Source organism: Macaca mulatta, chromosome 1 (genome assembly GCF_049350105.2).
Source record: "Macaca mulatta isolate MMU2019108-1 chromosome 1, T2T-MMU8v2.0, whole genome shotgun sequence".
NCBI classification, from domain to species: Eukaryota; Metazoa; Chordata; class Mammalia; order Primates; family Cercopithecidae; genus Macaca; species Macaca mulatta.
In genome coordinates, this window is record NC_133406.1 from 195,429,537 (window position 1) to 195,453,162 (window position 23,626).

Here is a 23,626-nt window from a genome sequence, read left to right on the forward strand (position 1 = left end):
AATAAGCACAAGAAAAGATGCTCAACAGCACTCATTATTAGAGTAATGAAAATCAAAACTACAATGAAATACTACTTCACACCCGTTAGGATGGATATTATTTTTTTAAAAAGCCAGAAAATAACAAATGTTGGCAAGGATGTGGAGAAGTTGGAACCATTTGGAAATATAAAATGGTGTAGCTGCTGTAGAAAACAGTATGGCAGTTCCTCAAAAAATTAAACATAGAATAACCATATGAGCCAGAAATTCTGCTTCTGGGTGTATAACCAAAATAATCGAAAGCAGGGAATTGAATAGATATTTATACAACCGTGTTTTACAGTAGGATTATTCACAATAGGCAGAAGATGAAAACAACCCAAGTGTCCATCGACAGATGAATGGATAAACAAAAGGTGGTCTATTTTCCTTCCTTCCTTCCTTCCCTCCCTCCCTCCCTCCCTCCCTCCCTCCCTCCCTCCCTTCCTTCTTTCCTTCCTTCCTCTGTCTTTCTGTCTACCTACAGGAAATGTTATTTAGCCCTAAAAAGGAAGGAAATCCTGATACATGCTACAACGTGGATGAATGTTAAAGATTATGCTAAGTGAATAAGCCAGACACCAAAGGACAAACATTATTATGATTCCACTTATATGCAGTATTTGGGTAGGCAAATTCATAGAGATAGAAGTAGAATTTAGAGGTTGCCAGGGGCTGAGAGGAGAGAGAAGTGAAGAGTTATTGTTCTGTTGAACTAGAATTTTAGTATGCGAGGATGAAAAATTCTGGAGATAGGTAGGAGTGATGATTGCACAACAGTGTGAATGTACTTAATACCACTGAACTGTCCATTTAAAAATGATAAATCTTATATGTATTTTACCACAATAAAAAAGTTAAAAGCCACATATATTATTTTATTTATCCAAAATGTCCAGAATAGGCAAATCCTGGAGACAGAAAGTAGTAGGTTAGTGGTTTGTAGGGCCTGTGAGTAAGGGGAGTGATTACTAATGAGTATGGGATTTCCTTTTGGGGTGAAAATGTTCCAAAATTAGATAGTGGCAATGGTTGCACAAATCTGTGAATATACTAAATAACACCAAATTGTGTACTTTTCACAGTTGTGTGCCTCTCAAGGGTGAGCTCTATTATGTATGAATTACATAATAAAGCTATCATTAGAAAAGCAAATATTCCAATAAAACAAAAAGGAAAGGAAAACCTTCAAACATTCTGTTTCGTAGAGAATGAGGTCTAAATTCCTAAGTGCTGTGTTTGGAGACCTGGGCCCAAATCCCAGTTCTGCCACTTTCTAGCTGTGTAACCTTGGACAAGTTACTTAACCTCTCTGAGCCTCAATTCCCTATGTACTTTCAGGACACTTATAAAGGAGTGAGGAAAGCACAATTAGGTGGGCAGAGAAGTTGAACTGATGCAGTCACAATGGAGACTTCAGTCAATCCTATGGGGAGCTCTGCAGCTGGGATGGCACTTGACAGTTATCTGAAAATAGATGTGGGCTGACCTGAGGGAGAAGAGGCATAACCCTGGGTGGGGCATTTTTCTTTATGTGGTAGAGATGAAGGTGAACTACACTGTTTCTCTTCAGGGAACTACTTGCTGCCCAGCTGCAGGAAGTGCTTTCATCAGACAGCTTCCAACTGTCAGCTGATTCACGGTCTGTCTCAGCAGCAGAGATCTGCTTCATCTGAGGTCATACTTTTCTAGGGGCAGCTTACAAATGACTGAGCAAGGCAGGAGTGTAAAGATCCAGCTATTTCAGCCAAACATGGAACCCTTCGACAGGCAATACCTGCTCCAGAGAGCCATACCTCGTTGACTGAGCTTTTGTCAGGCCTGCATTACAGTTTGATTTCTTCCTCTTCCCAGTCCTGCTTCTGTTGCCGTTCTTTCACAGATGTCGATCCCTAGTAAGTGTCTTGCATTTCTCATTCTATCTTGGTGTTTCCTTTCAGAGAACTCAACCTGTTATACTTTGGTTGAGGGCAGCTTGTGGAGGAGGACATAGCTGTAACCTCTCAGCAGCCAACTCTCCTGGCAGTTAGAGGAATAAATGCCTTGGTCCTGAAGGAAGGATCTGAGCACTGCATTTCCTCTGACTCTTGGATTCTTTTCGTAGAGTAAATTCACCCTATAAGGGAACAGCCCCTCCAGGATTGTTTGGTCTCTTTTTCTGGGGATACTTACAAGAGTAAAATTAGGAGGCAAATCACAACTTCTGTCACTGAAAGTAGTCCCTAGAACACAGCTGATCTTGTCCCCCTCCTCTAAACTCTATTATGGATTCTTAGCCAGAATCTCTGCTGGTCTGAGTGTTTTACCTGGGAATGGGTAGTGACTGTTTTTTTGTTTTTTTGGTTTTTTTTTTTTGAGGCGGTGTCTGGCTCTGTCACCCAGGCTGGAATACAGTGGTATGATCTCAGCTCACTGCAACCTCCACCTTCCTGGCCCAGGTGATCCTCCTACTTCAGCCTCCTGAGTAGCTGGGACTATAGGCATGTACCACCATGCCTGGCTAATTTGGCTAATTTGGCTAATTTTTATTTTTTTTTGTGGAGACAGGGTTTTGCCATGTTGCCCAAGCTGGTCTCGAACTCCTGAGCTCAAGCAGTCTGCCTGCTTCAGCCTCCCACAATGCTGAGATTACAGGTGTGAGCCACTGTACCCAGCAACTGTTTTATAGAAAAGCCTGAGCCTAGTTACTGTGACGTTTCTCAGGCCTTGCCCACTGCGTTTGTTCATTTACTGTCAACATTGGGCAGGGAAGTATCATGAGATGCCCCAGTGGTAAATTAGATGCTAAATGTCCTCTACTCCCTGATGTTACTTTTCTTTGTATTGGTAAATCTGCTTTATTTCATAAACACCATCTGTTGCTGAGGTAGCACATTATGTGACATTAAAATCAGGTAATTAGGTTGTTTTTGTTTTGTTTTGTTTTGTTTTGTTTGAGACAAGGTCCAGCTCTGTCACCCAGGCTGGAATGCAGCGACAAGATCATGGCTTACTGCAGCCCCTACCTTCTAGGCTCAGGTAATTCCCTCACCTCAGCCTCCTGAGTGGCTGGGACTGCAGGTACATGCCACCATGCCTGGCTAATTTTTTGTAGAGATAAGGTTTTGCTATGTTGCCCCGCTGGTCCTGAACTCCTGGGCTCAAGCGATCCACCCACCTCGGCCTCCCAAAGTGCTAGGATTGCAGATGTGAGTCACCAGCCCAGCCTATTATGTAGGTTTTAAAGATCAAATATAGTATCGTTGAATATGCTTTATTAATAGTTCTTTGATATGTTTTTAAAGTACTGATTGCGAAAGTTTTCAGATTATATATTGTCCCTTGCAAATATTATTGTTATTATTATTATTATTATTATTATTATTTTCTTTGAGACAGAGTCTCTGTCTGTTGACCAGGCTAGAGTGCAGTGGCATGATCTCAGCTCACTGTAGCCTCTGCCTCCCGGGTTGAAGTGATTCTCCTGCCTCAGCCTCCCAAGTAGCTGGGATTGTAGGTGTGCACCACCATCCCTGGCTAATTTTTGTATTATTAGTAGAGACAGAGTTTTGCCATGTTGGCCAGGCTGGTCTTGAACTCCTGACTTCAGGTGATCTGCCTGCCTCAACCTCCCAAAATTTCTGGGATTACAGGTGTGAACCACTGTGCTCGGTCCCTTGCAAATATTATTAATATAGCATCAAGGTAATTAGCAACAAAAGTCACTCAACCAAAATGTTATCCAGTATGTTAGTATAGTTTTATTTAGAACTTCATTTAGTAGTGAATGGTTTTTCAGTACCTACTCCCTTTTATCTATTCACTTGAAGATTAGAATTGAGGAGTTGGATTTTAACTTTCCTCAGTCATATATCCGTGTGATAAATATGCCTTCTAGCAGACCATCAAGACAGGTTAGCCTTGCTAGGGTTTTTGTTTGTTTTGTTTTTATTAAAGAGGCTATCTTCCCTCTGTTTTGACGTCTAGGCTGCCTAATGAGGCCTTGAAAACCAGTCTCCAGCAGTATCCCTGAAGACTTTGTAGTCTGGAATGAGGGGACCTTACAGCAAGTTTTCCCCCGCTAATATCTTTAGTGAGATATACTTCATGTACTGTACAACTCATCCATTTAAAGTGTACAATTCAGTGGCTTTTACTATATTCACAGGTAGGGGCTGCCTTCACCACAGTCAATTTTAGAAGATTTTCCTTACCCCAAAAGAACCCTGTATCCTTTAGCTATCACTCCCCAATCCAATCCCATATGGTCCTAAGCAACTACCAGTCTACTTTCTGTCTCTATGGATTTGCTTATTCTAGCCATTTTATATAAATTGAGTAAGAATATGTAGTCTTTCGTGACTGGCTTCTTTCACTTAGCATAATGTTTTCAAGGTCCATAAATGTGTAACATGTATCTGTACTTTATTCTTTTTTAATGGTGAATAATATTACATTGTATGGATATACCACATTTTGTTTATCCATTAATTGGTTGTTGCATGTTTGGGTTGTTTTCCTTTTGGTTATTGTGACTAATGCTGCTGTGAACATTTGCATACTAGCTTTTGTGTGGATACATGTTTTCATTTCTCTTGGGTATACATCTAGGAGTAGAATTGTTGGATCATGCAGTAACTATGTATAACATTTTGAGGAACTGCCAAACTATTTTGCAAAGTGCATCACTTTATAATTCTGCTATCAATGTATGAGTGTTTCAGTTTCTCCACATCTTTGCCAATGCCTGTTATTGTCTATCTTTTTTATTATATCCATCCTGGTGGAGGCCTGGAAGTAGTATCTCATTGTGGTTGGTTTGGATTTGCATTTCTCTGGTGACTAATGATGTTGAGCATCTTTTCATGTATGTGTTGGTCATTTGTATAACTTCTTTGGAAAAAAATGTTTATTCGGATCCTTTGCCCATTTTTTAATTGGGTTGTCTTTTTATTGTTAAGTTGTGAGAGTTCCTTATTCATTCTAGATACTAGTCCCTTATCAGATACATGATTTGCAAATACATTTTCCCATTTTGTGAGGTGTCTTAACTTTCTTGATAGTGTCCTTTGAAGCACAAAAGTGTTAAATTTTGATGGAGTACAATTTACCTTTTTTTTAGTTGCTTTTTTCTTTCTTTCTTTTGATAAAGTATAGCTAAGAAACCATTGCCTAACCCATGATCAAGAAGATTTACTGCCATGTCTAAGTGTTTTCTAGTTTTAGCTCTTATATTTTGGTTTATGTTTCATTTTGAGTTGATTTTTGTGATGTCAGAAGGGGCTTCAACTTTTTTTTATATGAATATCCATTTGTTCCAGCATTATTTGGTGAAATGACTAGTCTTTCTCCATTGAATGATCTTGACATGCTGTTGAAAGCCAGTTAACCATAAATGAGTTTATTTCAGGACTCTCAGTTCTGTTCCATTGATCTTTACGTCTATCCTTACGTTAGTACCACATTGTCTTTATTACTCTTGCTCTAGTAAGTTTTGAAATTGCAAAGTGTGAGTCCAACTTTATTCTTCTTTTTCAAGATTGTTTTGGCTATTCTCATTCCCTTGAATTTCCCTATGAATTTTAGTATCAGTTTATTTTTTGCAAAAAAAATCTAGTTGGGATTTTGAAAGCTATTGTATCGAATCTGTAGATCAGTTTGGAAGTTTTGGCATCTCAATTAGTGTTATGTAAGGAAACTACTACTATAACAAATTACCACAAACTTAGTGATTTAAAACAACACATATTTAATATTTTACAGGTCTGGGGGTTTTTTGGGCTAAAATCAAGTTATTGAGGGCAGGTGTGATGGCTCACATCTGTAATCCCAACACTTTGGGAGCGTGAGGCAGGTGGGTCACTTGAAGCCAGGAGTTCGAGACCAGCCTGGCCAACATGGCAAAACCCGGTCTCTACTAAAAATACAAAAATTTAGCCAGGCATGGTGGTGCACGCCTGTATTCCCAGCTACTTGGGTGGCTGAAGCACCCGAGAGGCAGAGGTTGCAGTGAGCCGAGATCATGCCACTGCACTCTAGCCTCGGTGACCGAGCGAGACACTGTCTCAAAAATAAATAAATAATAAATAAAACCAAGTTGTTGGCAGAGCTGTGTTCCATCTAGAGGCTTTTCTTGGAAAGAATGTCTTTCCATGTCTTTTTCCAGTTTCTAGAAGCTACCTGTATTTTGTGGCTCACAGCCCCTTCCTTCTTATTTATACTATACCATTTTAACCTCTGCTTCCATTGTCACCTTTCCTGTCTCTGACTTTAAGCCTCTTGCCTCCCTCTTATAAGGACTATGTGATTACATTGAACCCACTCAGATAATCTAGGATAATTGCTACATCTGAAGAATCTTAATCACATCTGTAAAGTCTGTTTTGTCAGGTTCTGGATGTTAGGGTGTGGACATATTTGGTGAGGAGCATTATTCTGTTTACCATGCCATCTTAACAACATCTCATCTTCTGATCTGTGAACATGGGATGTCTCCCCATTTGTTGGATCTTAATTTATTTCAACAATGTTTTATTGAACTTTTATTTTATTTTATCTTTTTTCAACTTTTATTTTAGAACTAGGGAGGCACGGGCAGGTTTGCTACAAAGGAATATTTCATGGTGCTGAAGTTTGGAGTACAAATGAATCTGTTACCCAGGTAGTGAGCATAGTACCCAATAGGTATTTTTTTTTCCAACCCTAACCCTCTCCCTTCCCTGTCTTGTATTCATCAGTGTCTGTTGTTCCCATTTTTACAACTACATATACCTAGTGTTCAGCACCTTCTTATAAGTGAGAACATTTAGTCTTTGAATTTTTTTTCTTTTTTCTTTTTTTTAAATTTTTTTACTTCAATAGGTTTTTGGGGAACAAGTGGTGGTTGGTTACATGAGTAAGTTCTTTAGTGGTGATTTCTGAGATTTTGGTGCACCCATCACCTGAACAGTGTACACTGTATCCAGTGTATAGTCTTTTATCCCTCACCCCACTCCCACACTTTGTCTTTGAATTTCTGTTTCTGCATTAATTAACATAGCTGCTAACATTCTGCTAATTAACATAGCTGGAAACTGTAGTTTCCAGCTGCATCCATGTTGTTGTGAAGTACATGGCTGTGTAGTATTCCATGGTGTATATGTACCATGGGATATACCTCATTTTCTTTATTCAGTCCACTGTTGGTTGGCACCTGAGCTGATTCTGTGTTTTTGCTATTTTGAATAGTGCTGTAATGAACATTCAGGTGCATGTATGTGTCTTTTTGGTAGAATGACTTGTTTTCCTTGGTTAGATTTACTCCTAATGTATTTTATTCTTTTTCATGCTATCATAAATGGAATTGTTTCCTTTGTTTCATTTTTGAATTGTTCGTTGCTAGTGTATATAGATATAATCTATATATCTATATATCTTACGCCTGTAATCCCAGCACTTTGGAAGCCCGAGGCAGGTGGATCACAAGGTCAGGAGATTGAGACCATCCTGGCTAACACAGTGAAACCCCATCTCTACTAAACATACAAAAAATTAGCCGGGTGTGGTGGCAGGCGCCTGTAGTCCCACTACTCGGGAGGCTGAGGCAGGAGAATGGCGTGAACCCGGGAGGCAGAGCTTGCAGTGAGCCGAGATTGCGCCACTGCACTCCAGCCTGGGCAACAGAGCGAGACTCTGTCTCAAAAAGAAAAAAAAAAAGAAAAATAAGCTTTAATCTACAATGAATACCAGATTATACAGCAGAGAGCAATTTTCTTAGTTTTCCACACTGATAGGTTCTTACTAAGTGAAAAAAGCCATAAAATTATATTCACAAATATAGTACTCTGTCTCAAAACATTCCACATGATTGTTCACAATACTAATACAATTAGATCAGTCATTTAGTCAGGTTAAAATATAACAGTAATGAAAAAAATGCAAAATCTAATATAAATTACATTAAAACTTTTATTATATCAAATAAAAAATGCAAATTTCTTGCTAAATATAGAAAAATGGTAGAATATATAGTAACTTAAAATATTATATTAATGATACAGAATAAGAAAGTGGTAAACTCCAAAAATCTATAGGCATATCTGCAAACTTCAGACTTCAAAATAGAATCTGACCACCCAAACATTAATGTAGCATTTGTCTAACTTTTTTTTGTTTTGTTTTTGAGACAACTCTTTCACCATTATTGATTTCACAGTTTGGGTTGTAGGAATTGTAGGAATTGCTCTATTGCTGTTACCACTCTGTATAACCTACAAACTTAAGTACCGTAAATTCCCTGTGTATATGGTATAGGTTTTTCAATTCCAAGGTGGAAAAGGGGGTTGGCCATAGTTCATAGCCTTGTTATAGTCTATAACAACTCTTAATGATTGGAAGTGTAAAATAAATAAGGACAAATATTCAGTACATTTAATAAATTTTTTTTCTTTTTCAGTATCATATTCTTTTCTTCTTTCCTATTATGTTCTTTAGTGTTTATTCCTTATTTTCTGCATACGTTTTAGAAACATAAAGAATCATTGTATAGCAAAATAACTAATTGTAAGGTATCATACAATGATACTGCTCTTCTATTCCCTCCTCTCTCTAGTTCCCGAATCCTTAATCATTCCCTTTTCTTCTGACTTCCCTTCCTGGAAACTTTAGTCCAAACCTGGGAGAAGCAAGAGAAAAGGAAGTGAGACGGGAAGAAGGGATAGTAGCAGTGGCCTGAAAGGGTGTATTGGAGCCCAGCTGGAGCAGTGGCCTAGCATGGAGTGCTAGAGCTGAAGTGGGGTGAGGAGGGTATCCACATGAAGGGGGATATAATTTGAGATGTCAGAGTCTAAAAGGGTTGAGGATGACTTTTTTATAGGGGTGAAGGGGAGCATAGAGCCATAGGGTGTCAGTGTTCAACTGGGGTGAGGATGGCATAGCAGGGGGTGGCAGCAGTAGATGCAGGTTTTTTGAATATGAGCAGAGTGAGAAGAGTGTCCTTACTGGCGGGGAGGAGCTGTGGCGGCAATGAAAGAATGGTTATTTATAGATATTGATCAACTAAGTAAATCAATTAAGGATAACAGGAGCCAAATTTCTCACTATCAGAAAAGGTAGCTAAAATATAGACCAGCTGGGCGCAGTGGCTCACGCCTGTAATCCCAGCATGTTGGGAGGCCGAGGTGAGTGGATCACCTGAGGTTACGAGTTCAAGACCAGCCTAACCAACATGACGAAACTCCGTCTCTACTAAAAATACAAAAATTAGCTGGGTGTGGTGGCGTGCATCTGTAGTCTCAGCTACTCAGGAGACTGAGGCAGGAGAATCGCTTGAACCCGGAAGGTGGGGATTGCAGTGAGCAGAGATCACGCCACTGCACTCCAGCCTGGGCAACAGAATAAGACTCCGTCTGAAAGATTAGATAAGGTAAGATAAGAGAAGATAAGATAAAGACCAGGGAGAAAACGTGAATGAACTCTGGATATTGGATTATAATTGGAGATACCCATGTGAACTTACGGTTTTTAGTATGTATTGGAATATATATATGGTATTCTGTTCACTGAGAGGGCGTTAGAGCAGTAATATCCCAATAGCAATAAGCACACCTAATGTCCATATCTTGGTTTCCAAGTACTTTTCTCCAATAAAAACAACAAGTCTCCTTGGAGAAATGGCTGAATTTAGGGCTGAGGCAGAGAAAGTATCAAATGAGCCTTGAACATGTTCTTGTGCCAGAAAGCAGGGAGGTTCTTAAAGAATTATAGCAACATATCAAAAAGGACACAAAAGCCAGCTTTGAAGGGATTCCCATTAGCCAAATATGGGATGAATTGAGTGTCAAAATAATGATAGTAATGGATATAACCAACCCATTGAATGAAATAGAAACCCATGAGGTCATTGTGTTAATAATTTTTTTTTTTTTAAAGGCCAGGTGCTATGGCTCATGCCTATAATCCCAGCACTTTGAGAGGCTGAGGAGGGAAGATCACATGAGCCTAGGAGTTTGAGACCAGTCTGGGCAACATGACAAAACCCTATCTCTACAAAAATTTAAAAACATTAGCCAGGCATGGTGGTGTATACCTGTGGTCTCAGCTACTTTAGGAGGCTGAAGTGGGAGGATCGCTTAGGCCCAGAAGGTCAAGGCTGCAGTGAGCTGGGATTGCTCTACTGCACTGCAGCCTGGGTTACAGAATGAAACCCTGTCTCCAAAATAAAGTATTTTTAAAAAGAGTAAGTTGAAAGTTTGATGAGTATATTGGTATACGCAATATGGTTCCCATGAGATACTTTATAAGGGGAAAAAGGTAACTTTAAAATGAGGAAGCCAGGCAAACACTACTGTGATCAAATGAGCAAAGTTAAGCTCACCAGTGATGGGAGAAATCAAAAATTGAGTGCCATTTGATAGGAAACAATAAGAACATGGCTCCTCTTCTATGATATTTCTGCCAAAGATGCATAACTTGAATCTAATCATGATGAAATAACAGGCACTACTGAGGGACATTCTTCAAAATAGCTAGCCTGAAGTCTTCAAAAGTGTCAGAAGTCAGAAAGTTAAGAAAAGACTACAGGTGGTTCCAGATTGAAGGAGAATAGGGAGACATAAAAACTAAATGCATTGTATGACTTTGGACTGGATCCTTATCGGGACATTTTTGGGACAATTGGCAACAGTTGAATGGGGTCTGTGCATGATATGATAATGTTATGGTATTGATTTCTGATTATCATGATTTTTATAGTTCTGTAGAAGAATATCTTTGTTTGAAGGAAATACACAAAAAAAGTATTCTGGGGTAATGAGGCAGTATGTTGACAACTTACTCTCCAATGTTAAAAATTATTTGAACTGTACTTGCAACTTCTTTGTAAGTTTGAGATTGTTTGAAAGTAAAAAGGGGTAAATATAATAATCTCTTTCTTTCCTTTGGAGACAGAATCTCGCTCTGTGGCCCAGGCTGGAGTGCAGCGGTGCAATCTCAACTCACTGCAAACTCCACTTCCCGGGTTCAAGCAATTCTGCTGCCCCAGCTCCCTGAGTAGGAGAGTATTTTGTATTGGGTGTGTGACACTAATATGTCCTGCCCAGCTATTTTTTTTTTTTTTTTTTTAAGTAGAGACAGGGTTTCACCGTGTTGGCCCGGCTGGTCTCAAACTCCTGGCCTCAAGTGATCCACCCACCTCAGCTTCCCAGAGTGCTGGGATTACAGGTGTGAGTCACTGTACCCAGCTGATAATCAACTTGAATGAACTTTGATTAATAGTGAGTACTCCTCCAATTACCTATTTATTTTGAATTGTTTAAGAGAATATGTTCTTCTTAGCTTACATTAAAAATCTCCAATTATTTTTATAAAAAGATCACTTTTGAATGTTTTAGTTTTATTTTATTTTACTATTTTTTTGAGACAGGCTCTCACTTTCTTGCCCAGGCTGGAATGCAGTGGCCCAATCTTGGCTCACTGCAACCTCTGCCTCCGGGTTCAAGCAATTCTCCTGCCTCAGTCTCCTGAGTAGCTGGGAATACAGGTGTATGCCACCATTCTTGGCTAATTTTTGTATTTTTTGTTGAGATGGGGTTTCACCTTGTTGGCCAGGCTGGTCTCAAACTCCTGACCTCAAGTGATCCACTTTGGCCTCCCAAAGTGCTGGGATTACAGTCATGAACCACCGCACCCAGCCTTCATAAATTCATTTTAAAGGTTAAATTATAATCAGTGCAAACATATACAACTCATCTAATTTTGTTTTAAATGATATTTGGTTCTTACTCAGATTACAAGCTAAAGTTTTTTTAAGCAATTATGTCTTTATTGGTTATATAAATTTACAGCCTTTTAAATTTTAAAACTGTGTAAATATTGGCACTTAATATAGTTTCACTTTTTATTTGCATAACAACAATAACAACAATAATATTAAAAGCTAACACAAAGTGCTGGGTGCTTTGCCAAGTATTTAATGTGTTATAATTTATTTAATCCATATAATATTCTTTTGAGGTATGTACTGTTGTTATTATGCCAATTTTACACATGAGGAAGTGAGACCCTGATAAGAAACTAGTCCAAATTTATATGGCTATGTGGGAGAACTGGGGTTAGAGCCCGGCTCCTGTGTTCAAGATCTTAATCACTGTTCAATTATGCACAGGGAAAAATAAATGAGTAACTTAAGTCCTATAGAGTTTGAAAAGAATGAAAAAAACTCAGTTAAATTTAGCAATTACATACTGAAATTGTTTCCTTTTCTGTCTATAAATAAGAAAATTCAGACATAGGTTTTGTATTTGGTGTGTGACACTAATATTTATTGCCTTAGTAACATCCATTCTTGCCTTTTATGTAATATCATACTTTCAATGTACAGACTTAAAAAGAAATTACTTAGTTGGCGCTGTACCAGAGCAGTAACTCCATTATTGAGACTAATATATTCAGTTCATATATTGTAGACCTATTATGTATTCATGCAAAAGTAACATTTTCTCTAGTGGTACCAAATTGTTTAAATTGGTGATGGTTATAATTTTTGAGACAAGGTCTTGCTACATCACCCAGGCTGGAGTACAGTGGTATGATCATAGTGCACTGCAGCCTTGAGCTCCTGAGCTTAAGCAGTCCTCCTGCCTCAGCCTCCCAAGAAGTTGGGACCACAGGCACACGCCACCATGCCCGGCTAATTTTTTTATTTTTTGTAGAGACTGGATCTCACTGTGTTGCCCAGGTTGGCCTCAAATCCCTGGTCTCAAGCAATCTTCCCACCTTGGCTTCCGAAAGCTTTGGGATCATAGGCATGAACACAATGCCCAGCAGCAGTAAGGTTTAACAAAGGAAGAAAAGAGGCACAACATTCTGAAGAGTGATTTTAAGAATGATTTGCATAATACTTTTAAACTATATATATGATTCCTTTGTTTAACTGCTCTAAACTGGGATCCTGTAGGACAAGGACATACTGTGGGAGAAAAAGATATGTAGCAATCTTTGTAGTTCCTTTTGTGGGAGGATATTTTTCTCCAAAGAGTTCAGCTGCAAGAGGTAGTGTATCTGAAGTACCTATTAAAATGTAAAGCTCTGTATTGTTGGTATTAGTGTCTTTTCTAAGGTCTTAAGTAGCTTGTTTGCTGCAGAACTACCAATTATAACAGCCATTCTTTATCATGTTGCAAAATAAACAGTTCAAAAATACAAAGTAGCACTTTTTCAGCTATTTTGCTTAGTAAAATATTTTTAACAAATAAATTATTTTAAAATAAAATATTTAAAGAAAATTTTGTTCATTTCTTTTTTTTATTTTTATTTTTTGAGACGGAGTCTCGCTCTGTCGCCCAGGCTGGAATGCAGTGGCCGGATCTCAGCTCACTGCATGTTCCGCCTCCCGGGTTTACGCCATTCTCCTGCCTCAGCCTCCTGAGTAGCTGGGACTACAGGCGCCCGCCACCTTGCCCGGCTAGTTTTTTGTATTTTTTTTTTTAGTAGAGACGGGGTTTCACCATGTTAGCCAGGATGGTCTCGACCTCCTGACCTCGTGATCCGCCTGCCTCGGCCTCCCAAAGTGCTGGGATTACAGGGTTGAGCCACTGCGCCCAGCCAGAAAATTTTGTTCATTTCACTTCACTTCACTAAGAATATATCTGTACTGCTAATTTGGTTCTGGGTTCTTCAGTTATGATAATATTGCCTTTAACCAATATATTTGCTATTTATTACCAACTGAAGTTGATATTTTATCTTCCTTTTTGGACAAGTTAACTTTTTGAGAGACGAGTACAACTATTAATATTTGCTCAACAAATACGGTCAAAACAAAGTATAGGGAAGCCCCCAACCAGAATCATGTTTGTTTAGTTTCACAAGCATGAGTCACATTTTGGTTCTAACACTAAATGGATCATCTTTCCTTTTTTTTTTTGAACATTACATCTGAGTTCACACCACTGAGCATTCTTATAATATTAATAGATTTTCCTCTGCATTTTGGACTATGAATTTGAGAAGATTTTAGGGAAAAAATTGGGGCTGAAAAATTCATATAATGAACTTATGATTCTTTAAAGCAGAGAGTGAATAAATATGAAGTATTACTTGAATAGCCTCATTTAAATCTCAAATTTTGTTACACTTTTTATGTTATAGAAACAATTGTAGTTCCAAATAATTGTGTAAAAATTTTGCTAAAATAACTTCTGGTGAGTTGGTTAAATTTAAATAACTTGTGGTAAGTTGGTTAAATTTCTGTTAAAGTGTATTTGTTGAGTTATTCATTTTTAGTAAAAATTGGTTATGGTGATGTAATGTTCTCTACAGTATTCCCTCAGCATTTTTTGATAGTATTGGTTAATGTTCACTCTTAGAAAGCCCCTTTGATAGTGCTTTATGTCTTTTTAATTATACCTTTGCACTTTTGTGGTTCTGATGAGGTTTATGGAATTATAATAATATGACGTTCTATCTTATGAAAATAGGCTGAACTATAGCTGAAAGAAGTATACTAACAGAGCTGTAGCAAGAATCTTTCACATGATTTTGATAGGCTGTAAAACGGTTAGTAGACTTCCATTTCAGGGACAATATCTGTTTTAGATTAATCTTTGTCAGATACCTGCCACTGTAGGTAATTCAAATTCAATTGATTTTCTGACCTTATAACAAAGAAATACCATACACTAGTTTTTTTAATATAAAATTAATTTTTTGAGTCTTAGTTGCTGTGGTATAGTGCTAGAACTTGTTGAAGAGACAACAGAGGAATGTATTTGGCATTTGTATTACTTTTTTGAAATAAGCTTGATTTTAGAGAATTGAAAATGTACATGGAGGAATATGGGCTATTCTGGAAACCAACAAAGAGCAGTTATTCCAGTGGTAGAATTTTTCAGTAACTGATAAGGCAGTTAATTATTTGTATAAATCCTCATGTTGAATTTTCTTAGTTCTGCACTGTTAAATGTTGTTTTTCCAAAATTTGCATCTTCTAAAGTAGATGTGAAAACATATGATTTATTTTTAAAAAGATTTCTGCATTGTGAAATAAATGGAATTACTTTTCAATAATCATGTGAAATATTGTAAATTCAGTGTTGTGCCAAATATTGGTAATATTCTAGTCATTTTTGATTTAATAAAAAGTCATTTCAGCCAGGTGTGGTGCCTCATGCCTATATTCCCAGCCCTTTGGGAGGGTGAGGCCGGAGGATCACTTGAGGCCGAGTTTGAGACCAGCCTGGCAGCCTGGGCAACAAAGCAAGACCCCATCTCAACAGAAACCAATAATTTTTAAATTAACGTCGTTAATTTAAAATTACAGGTACTTTTACAGGTTTTAAATCCCTGTAATTTAAAATTACAGGGATTACAGGTACACCTGTGCACCTGTAATCCCAGCACTTTGGGAGGCCAAGGCAAGAGGATTGCTTGAGGCAAGGAGTTCAAAGCCAGCCTAGTCAACATAGTAAGACTCTGTCTCTACAAAAGGAAAGTAAAAAAATTAGCCAGGCATGGTGGTATGTGCCCGTAATCCCAGCTATTTGGGAGGCTGAGGCAGGAGGATCGCTTGAACCCAAAAGTTCAAAGCTGCAGTGAGTGAGTCATGATCCTGCCACCACACTCCACCTGGGGTGACAGAGCAAGATCCTGTTTCCAAAATAAAAAAAAAGTTATTTCATAGCCTTCGTTTGTATAGCATGTCTTTCTAAAATTAAAATTGTCTTCTAATTTATGTAGTTACCTCTTCTTAGGGCTTTAATATTTACTTTGCCAGTGTGACTCAGTATGTTTTTGAGTAAGGTGGGAGGGAATATCTCATTACTGTTGAGGATTCAAAATAATTGTTTCTTAAAGTTGTTTAAATAGCTTTATTGTTTTTCAAAAATTACATACTTATTTATAAATCAAACAATATATAAAAATTCAGAGAAAAAAGATAAAAGTCCAGCTGGACATTGTTCTAGCTTTCAGATGGCTTTTTCAGTATATAAGTACAGCAGTGTAGCCATCCAGTGTTATATAAATAGGCTATAATAAGGCATTATTCTGCAACTTTTAAAATGTTTTGCAACTTTTCTTTAAAATGAAATAAAATAGCAATTTACACACACACACACACACAGAAATGTTGCTGAATTTTAGTATTTCACTAGCTTAGAGGTGAAATGTTAACTGTGTGGAAATTTTTTTTAAAAGGAGGATGATGTTTCATAACTAGTGTTTGTGTGTATCATATAGGTTTTAATACTTTTATACTTTTTTTTGGTGCATGCTGTGCATTAAGTGATGTAAGAAATGCTAAAGAAAGTATTCAGATTCTACCACCTAATACAGAACACTGGTACAATGGAAGTTTTCTTATTTATTTGTTCATTTAATAATATGAGTTGAATTAGTTGAGAGTATATATTAAGCTTGTATTGCTGAGTTAGGGATACAAAGGTAGAATGGTTTGGATTTGCTTCCAGTAGGCAACTGTTGGAGGTACCTGAATAGAAAAGTGACATGATGAAATATATTAGGAAATTTAATCTGGCAGTTCTATGTCATTTAAATTGGAATAAGAAGAGACAGTATGGTCTGATGATGATTACATGGGCTTTAGAATTAGAGAGTTTAGGATTCATATTCCAACTGTATCACTAGCTCCTTGGTCTTGATTAAGTTAGTCTTGATTAAGTTACATGTCTTTTTTAAGTAGCGATATCTTTATCTCATTTATGGTGTAATAATTCCTACCTCTTAGAGTTGTTGTAAAGACATTTAATGAGAACTTACTGTATGCCAGTCTCTGTGCTCAATGTTTACATGCATTATCTCATTTATATAAGATTGTCTGTTTTCCCACCTTTTGGTATGGTTGAGTTTAAAGGAGGAGGGATTAGAAGAGTTCTTCAGATGCTTGGATATGTAGGGAAATGAATGTGAGAGGGCATTCCAAGCAGAAGAAACTAGATATACATGTTGGAAGTGTAAAAGAACGTATAAAGGAACATGGTGTGTTGGAAGAAAGATGAGCCTGTTTATGAGTGTGTAAGAGATGGGCATTGATAGTGGAAAGTTAGCTTGAGCCAGAATATCAAGAGTTTTGTGTATCTTTCTGAAGAGTTTGGGTTTTACTTTGTAAAGCAGATAGCACAAATTCAGTTGTTTATGGGGAACCACGCAGGTAAGATAAAATGAATGAATTGGACTTGATAAGGACTGTGATAAATTGAAAATTGCGGATCACATATGCCATTTTACCTAGATGTCCTTTCCTCTGTTCTAGCTGAGTTTTGCTATGTGGAAATTTGGGCCCAGTGTTGCCAAATTTTCTAATTTTTAAAAGTGAAAGCAAGTATTTTTAAATGTGAAATTTTCCTATTTTCAAAACTAACTTTAAAAATTAAAAACACCCATGTAGGAAAAAAAATTCAGTATTCTTTTTTTTTTTTTTTTTTTTTTTTTTGAGATGCAGTCTCACTGTCACCCAGGCTGGAGTGCAGTGGCACAATCTCAGCTCACTGCAACTTCTGTCTTCTGGGTTCAAGCGATTGTCCTGCCTCAGCCTCCCGAGTAGCTGGGATTACAGATGTATGCTACCTCACCCAGCTAATTTTTGTATTTAAAAAATATATATATATATAAAATATTTTAAGTTCTAAGGTACATGTGCACAACGTGCAGGTATGTATACATGTGCCATGTTGGTATGCATAACTCGTCATTTACGTTAGGTATATCTCCTAATGCTATCCCTCCCCCCTCCCCCCACCGCACGACAGGCCCCGATGTGTGGTGTTCCCCACCCTGTGTCCAAGTGTTCTCATTGTTCAGTTCCCACCTATGAGTGAGAACATGCGGTGTCTGGTTTCTGTCATTGTGATAGTTTGCTCAGAATGATGGTTTCCAGCTTCATCCATGTCCTTACAAAGGACGTGAACTCATCCATTTTTATGGCTGCAGAGTATTCCATGGTGTATATGTGCCACATTTTCTTAATCTAGTCTATCATTGATGGACATTTGGGTTTGTTCCAAGTCTTTGCTATTGTGAATAGTGCCAAAATAAACATACGTTTGCATGTGTCTTTATAGCAGCATGATTTATAATCCTTTGGGTATATACCCAGTAATGGGATGGCTGGGTCAAATGGTATTTCTAGTTCTAGATCCTTGAGGAATCGCCACACTGTTTTCCACAATGGTTGAACTAGTTTACAGTCCCACCAACAGTGTAAACGTGTTCCTATTTCTCCACATCCTCTCCAGCACCTATTGTTTCCTGACTTTTTAATGATCGCCATTCTAACTGGTGTGAGATGGTATCTCATTGTGGTTTTGATTTGCATTTCTCTGATGGCCAGTGATGATGAGCATTTTTTCATGTGTCTGTTGGCTGCATAAATGTCTTCTTTTGAGAAGTTTCTGTTCATATCCTTTGCCCACTTTTTGATGGAGTTGTTTGGTTTTTGCTTGTAAATTTGTTTAAGTTCTTTATAGATTCTGAATATTAGCCCTTTGTCAGATGGGTAGATTGCAAAAATGTTCTCCCATTCTGTAGGTTGCCTGTTCACTCTGATGGTAGTTTCTTTTGCTGTGCAGAAGCTCTTTAGTTTAATTAGATCCTATTTGTCAATTTTGGCTTTTGTTGCCGTTGCTTTTGGTATTTTAGTCATGAAGTCCTTGCCCATGCCTATCTCCCAAATGGTATTGCCTAGGTTTTGTTCTAGGGTTTTTATGGTTTTAGGTCTAACATTTAAGTCTTTAATCCACCTTGAATTAGTTTTTATATAAGGTGTAAAGAAGGGATCCAGTTTCAGCTTTCTACATATGGCTAGCCAGTTTTCCCAACACCGTTTATTAAATAGGGGATCTTTTCCCCATCTCTTGTTTTTGTCAGGTTTGTCAAAGATCAGATGGTTGTAGATGTGTGGTATTATTTCTGAGGGCTCTGTTCTGTTCCATTGGTCTATATCTCTGTTTTGGTACCAGTACCATATTGTTTTGGTTACTGTAGCCTTGTAGTATAGTTTGAAGTCAGGTAGCATGATGCCTCCTGCTTTGTTCTTTTTGCTTAGGATTGTCTTGGCAATGCAGGCTCTTTTTTGGTTCCAAATGAACTTTAAAGCAGTTTTTTCCAATTCTGTGAAGAAACTCATTGGTAGCTTGATGGGGATGGCATTGAATCTATAAATTACCTTGGGCAGTATGGCCATTTTCATGATATTGATTCTTCCTATCCATGAGCATGGAATGTTCTTCCATTTGTTTGTGTCCTCTTTTATTTCATTGATCAGTGGTTTGTAATTCTCCTTGAAGAGGTCCTTCACATCCCTTGTCAGTTGGATTCCTAGGTATTTTATTCTCGTTGAAGCTATTGTGAATGGGAGTTCACTCATGATTTGGCTCTCTGTTTGTCTGTTATTGGTGTATAGGAATGCTTGTGATTTTTGCACATTGATTTTGTATCCTGAGACTTTGCTGAAGTTTCTTATCAGCTTAAGGAGATTTGGGGCTGAGACAATGGGGTTTTCTAAATATACAATCATGTCATATGCAAACAGGGATAATTTGATTTCCTCTTTTCCTAATTGAATATGCTTTATTTCTTTCTCTTGCCTGATTGCCCTGGCCAGAACTTCCAACCCTATGTTGAATAGGAGTCAAGAGAGAGGGCATCCCTATCTTGTGCCAGTTTTCCAAAGGAATGCTTCCTGTTTTGCCCATTCAGTATGATATTGGCTGTGGGTTTGTCACAAATAGCTCTTACTATTTTGAGATACGTCCCATCAATACCTAATTTTTTGAAAGTTTTTAGCATGAAGGGCTGTTGAATTTTGTCAAAGGCCTTTTCTGCATCTATTGAGATAATCATGTGGTTTTTATCTTTAGTTCTGTTTATATGCTGAATTATGTTTATTGATTTGCATATGTTGAACCAGCCTTGCTTCCCAGGGATGAAGCCCACTTGATCATGGTGGATAAGCTTTTTGATGTGCTGCTGGATTCGGTTTGCCAGTATTTTATTGAGGATTTTTGCATCGATGTTCATCACGGATATTGGTCTAAAATTCTCTTTTTTTGTTGTATCTCTGCCAGGCTTTGGTATCAGGATGATGCTGGCCTCTAAAATGAGTTAGGGAGGATTCCCTCTTTTTCTATTGATTGGAATAGTTTCAGAAGGAATGGTACCAGCTCCTCTTTGTACCTCTGGTAGAATTCGGTGGTGAATCTGTCTCGTCCTGGACTTTTTTTGGTTGGTAGACTATTAATTATTGCCTCAATTTCAGAGCCTGCTATTGGTCTATTCAGGGATTCTGCTTCTTCCTGGTTTAGTCTTGGGAGGGTGTATGTGTCCAGGAATTTATCAATTTTTTCTAGATTTTCTAGTTTGTGTATAGGTGTTTATAGTATTCTCTGATGGTAGTTTGTATCTCTGTGGGATTGGTGGTGATATCCCTTTTATCATGTTTTATTGCATCTATTTGATTCTTCTCTCTTTTCTTCTTTATTAGTCTTGCTAGCGGTCTATCTATTTTGTTGATCGTTTCAAAAAATCAGCTGCTGGATTCATTGATTTTTTTAGGGTTTTTTGTGTCTCTATCTCCTTCAGTTCTGCTCTGATCTTAGTTATTTCTTGCCTTCTGCTAGTTTTTGAATGTGTTTGCTCTTGCTTCTCTAGTTCTTTTAATTGTGATGTTAGGGTGTCTATTTTAGATCTTTCCTGCTTTCTCTTGTGGGCATTTAGTGCTATAAATTTCCCTCTACACACTGCTTTAAATGCGTCCCAGAGATTCTGGTGTATCGTGTCTTTGTTCTCATTGGTTTCAAAGAACATCTTTATTTCTGCCTTCATTTCGTTATGTACCCAGTAGTCGTTCAGGAGCAAGTTGTTCAGTTTCCATGTGGTTGAGTGGTTTTGAGTGAGTTTCTTAATCCTGAGTTCTAATTTGATTGCACTGTGGTCTGAGAGACAGTTTGTTATAATTTCTATTCTTTTACATTTGCTGAGGAGTGCTTTACTTCCAACTATGTGGTCAGTTTTGGAATAAATGTGATGTGGCACTGAGAAGAATGTATGTTCTGTTGATTTGGGGTGGAGAGTTCTGTAGATGTCTATTAGGTCCACTTGGTGCAGAGCTGAGTTCAATTCCTGGATATCCTTGTTAACTTTCTGTCTTGTTGATCTGTCTAATGTTGACAGTGGGGTGTTAAAGTCTCCGATTATTATTGTGTGGGGGTCTAAGTCTCTTTGTAGGTCTCTAAGGACTTGCTTTATGAATCTAGGTGCTCCTGTATTGGGTGCATATATATTTAGGATAGTTAGCTCTTCTTGTTGAATTGATCCCTTTACCATTAGGTAATGGTCTTCTTTGTCTCTTCTGATTTTTGTTGGTTTAAAGTCTGTTTTATAGAGACTAGTATTGCAACTCCTGCTTTTTTTTTGTTTTCCATTTGCTTGGTAGATCTTCCTCCATCCCTTTATTTTGAGCTTATGTGTGTCTGCACGTGAGATGGGTCTCCTGAATACAGCACACTGATGGGTCTTGACTCTATCCAATTTGCCAGTCTGTGTCTTTTAATTGGAGCATTTAGCCCATTTAAATTTGAGGTTAATATTGTTATGTGTGAATATGATCTTGTCATTATGATGTTATCTGGTTATTTTGCTGATTAATTGATGCAGTGTCTTCCTGTGATTGATGGTCTTTACTGTTTTTGCAGTGGCTGATACTGGTTGTTCCTCTCCATGTTTAGTGCTTCCATCAGGAGCTCTTGTAGGGCAGGCCTGGTGGTGACAAAATCTCTCAGCATTTGCTTGTCTGTAAAGGATTTTATTTCTCCTTCACTTATGAAGCTTAGTTTGGCTGGATATGAAATTCTGGGTTTAAAATTCTTTTCTTTAAGAATGTTGAATATTGGCCCCCACTCTCTTCTGGCTTGTAGAGTTTCTGCTGAGAGATCCGCTGTTAGCCTGATGGGCTTCCCTTTGTGGGTAACCCAACCCACAAAGGCTGCCCTTAACATTTTTTCCTTCATTTCAACTTTGGTGAATCTGACAATTATGTGTCTTTGGGTTGCTCTTCTTAAGGAGTATCTTTGTGGCGTTCTCTGTATTTCCTGAATTTGAATGTTGGCCTGCCTTGTTAGGTTGGGAAAGTTCTCCTGGATAATATCCTGAAGTGTGTTTTCTAACTTGGTTCCATTCTCCCTGTCACTTTCAGGTACACCAACCAGATGTAGACTTGGTCTTTTCATATAGTCCCGTATTTCTCGGAGGCTTTGTTCATTTCTTTTCACTCTTTTTCTCTAAACTTCTCTTCTCACTTCATTTCATTCATTTGATCTTCAGTCACTGATACTCTTTCTTCCAGTTGATTGAATCGGCTACTGAAGCTTGTGCATACGTCATGTAGTTCTTGTGCCGTGGTTTTCAGCTCCACCAGGCCATTTAAGATCTTCTCTACACTGTTTATTCTAGTTAGCCATTCATCCAATCTTTTTTCAAGGTTTTTAGCTTCTTTGCGATGGGTTTGAACATCCTCCTTTAGCTCAGAGAAATTTATTACCAATCTTCTGAAACCTTGTCTCAACTCGTCAATGTCTTTCTCCGTCCAGCTTTGTTCCATTGCTGGCAAGGAGCTGTGTTCCTTTGGAGGAGAAGAGGCGCTCTGATTTTTAGAATTTTCGGCTGTTCTGTTCTGGTTTCCCCTCATCTTTGTGGTTTTATCTACCTTTGGTCTTTAATGATGGTGGCATACAGATGGGGTTTTGGTGTGGATGTCCTTTCTGTTTGTTAGTTTTCCTTCTAACAGTCAGGACCCTAAGCTGCAGGTCTGTTGGAATTTGCTGGAGGTCCACTCCAGACCCTATTTGCCTGGGTATCACCAGCGGAGGCTGCAGAACCGCAAATATTGCAGAATGGCAAATGTTGCTGCCTGATTGTTCCTCTGGAAGCTTTGTCTCAGAGTGGGGCACCTGGCCATACGAGGTGTCAGTCGGCACCTACTGGGAGGTGCCTGCCAGTTAGGCTACTTGGGGGTCAGGGACCCACTTGAGGAGGCAATCTGTCCGTTCTCAGATCTCCATCTCGGTGCTGGGAGAACCACTACTGTCTTCAGAGCTGTCAGACAGGGACATTTAAGTCTGCAGAAGTTTCTGCTGCCCTTTGTTTAGCTATGCCCTGCCCCCAGAGGTGGAGTCTACAGAGGCAGGCAGACCTCTTTGAGCTGGGGTGGGCTCCATCCAGTTCAAGCTTCCCTGCCACTTTGTTTACCTACTCAAGCCTCAGCAATGGTGGGTGCCCTTCCCCCAGCCTTGCTGCCACCTTGCAGTTCGATCAAAGAGTGCTGTGCTAGCAGTAAGCAAGGTTCCATGGGCGTGGGACCCTCTGAGCCAGGCGCAGGATATAATCTCCTGGTGCGCCATTTGCTAAGACCACTGGAAAAGCACAGTATTAGGGTGGGAGTGACCCGATTTTCCAGGTGCCGTCTGTCACAACTTCCCTTGGCTAGGAAAGGGAATTCCTGGATCCCTTATGCTTCCCGGGTGAGATGATGCCTCACCTTGCTTTGGCTCATGGTCCGTAGGCTGCACCCACTTTCCTGCACCCACTGTCTGACAAGCCCCAATGAGATGAACCCGGTACCTCAGTTGGAAATGTA

The 23,626-nt window shown here is 38.6% G+C and overlaps 1 protein-coding gene across 6 annotated transcripts in view; it reads left to right on the plus strand.

The window, feature by feature from the left end:
* ZSWIM5 (zinc finger SWIM-type containing 5) overlaps positions 1–23,626 on the plus strand; it is a 194,211-nt gene that overhangs the window by 12,435 nt on the left and 158,150 nt on the right. Inside the window, exon 1 of one of the 6 annotated variants that reach the window (XM_077958870.1) lies at positions 1,634–1,916. The exons of the other annotated variants lie outside the window; for them this stretch is intronic. Within the exon in view, the coding sequence (XP_077814996.1) occupies positions 1,904–1,916 (13 nt within the window). The 5' untranslated portion in view covers positions 1,634–1,903. Of the gene's footprint in view, positions 1–1,633; positions 1,917–23,626 lie in introns of those variants that run through there. 6 annotated transcript variants of the gene reach the window in all.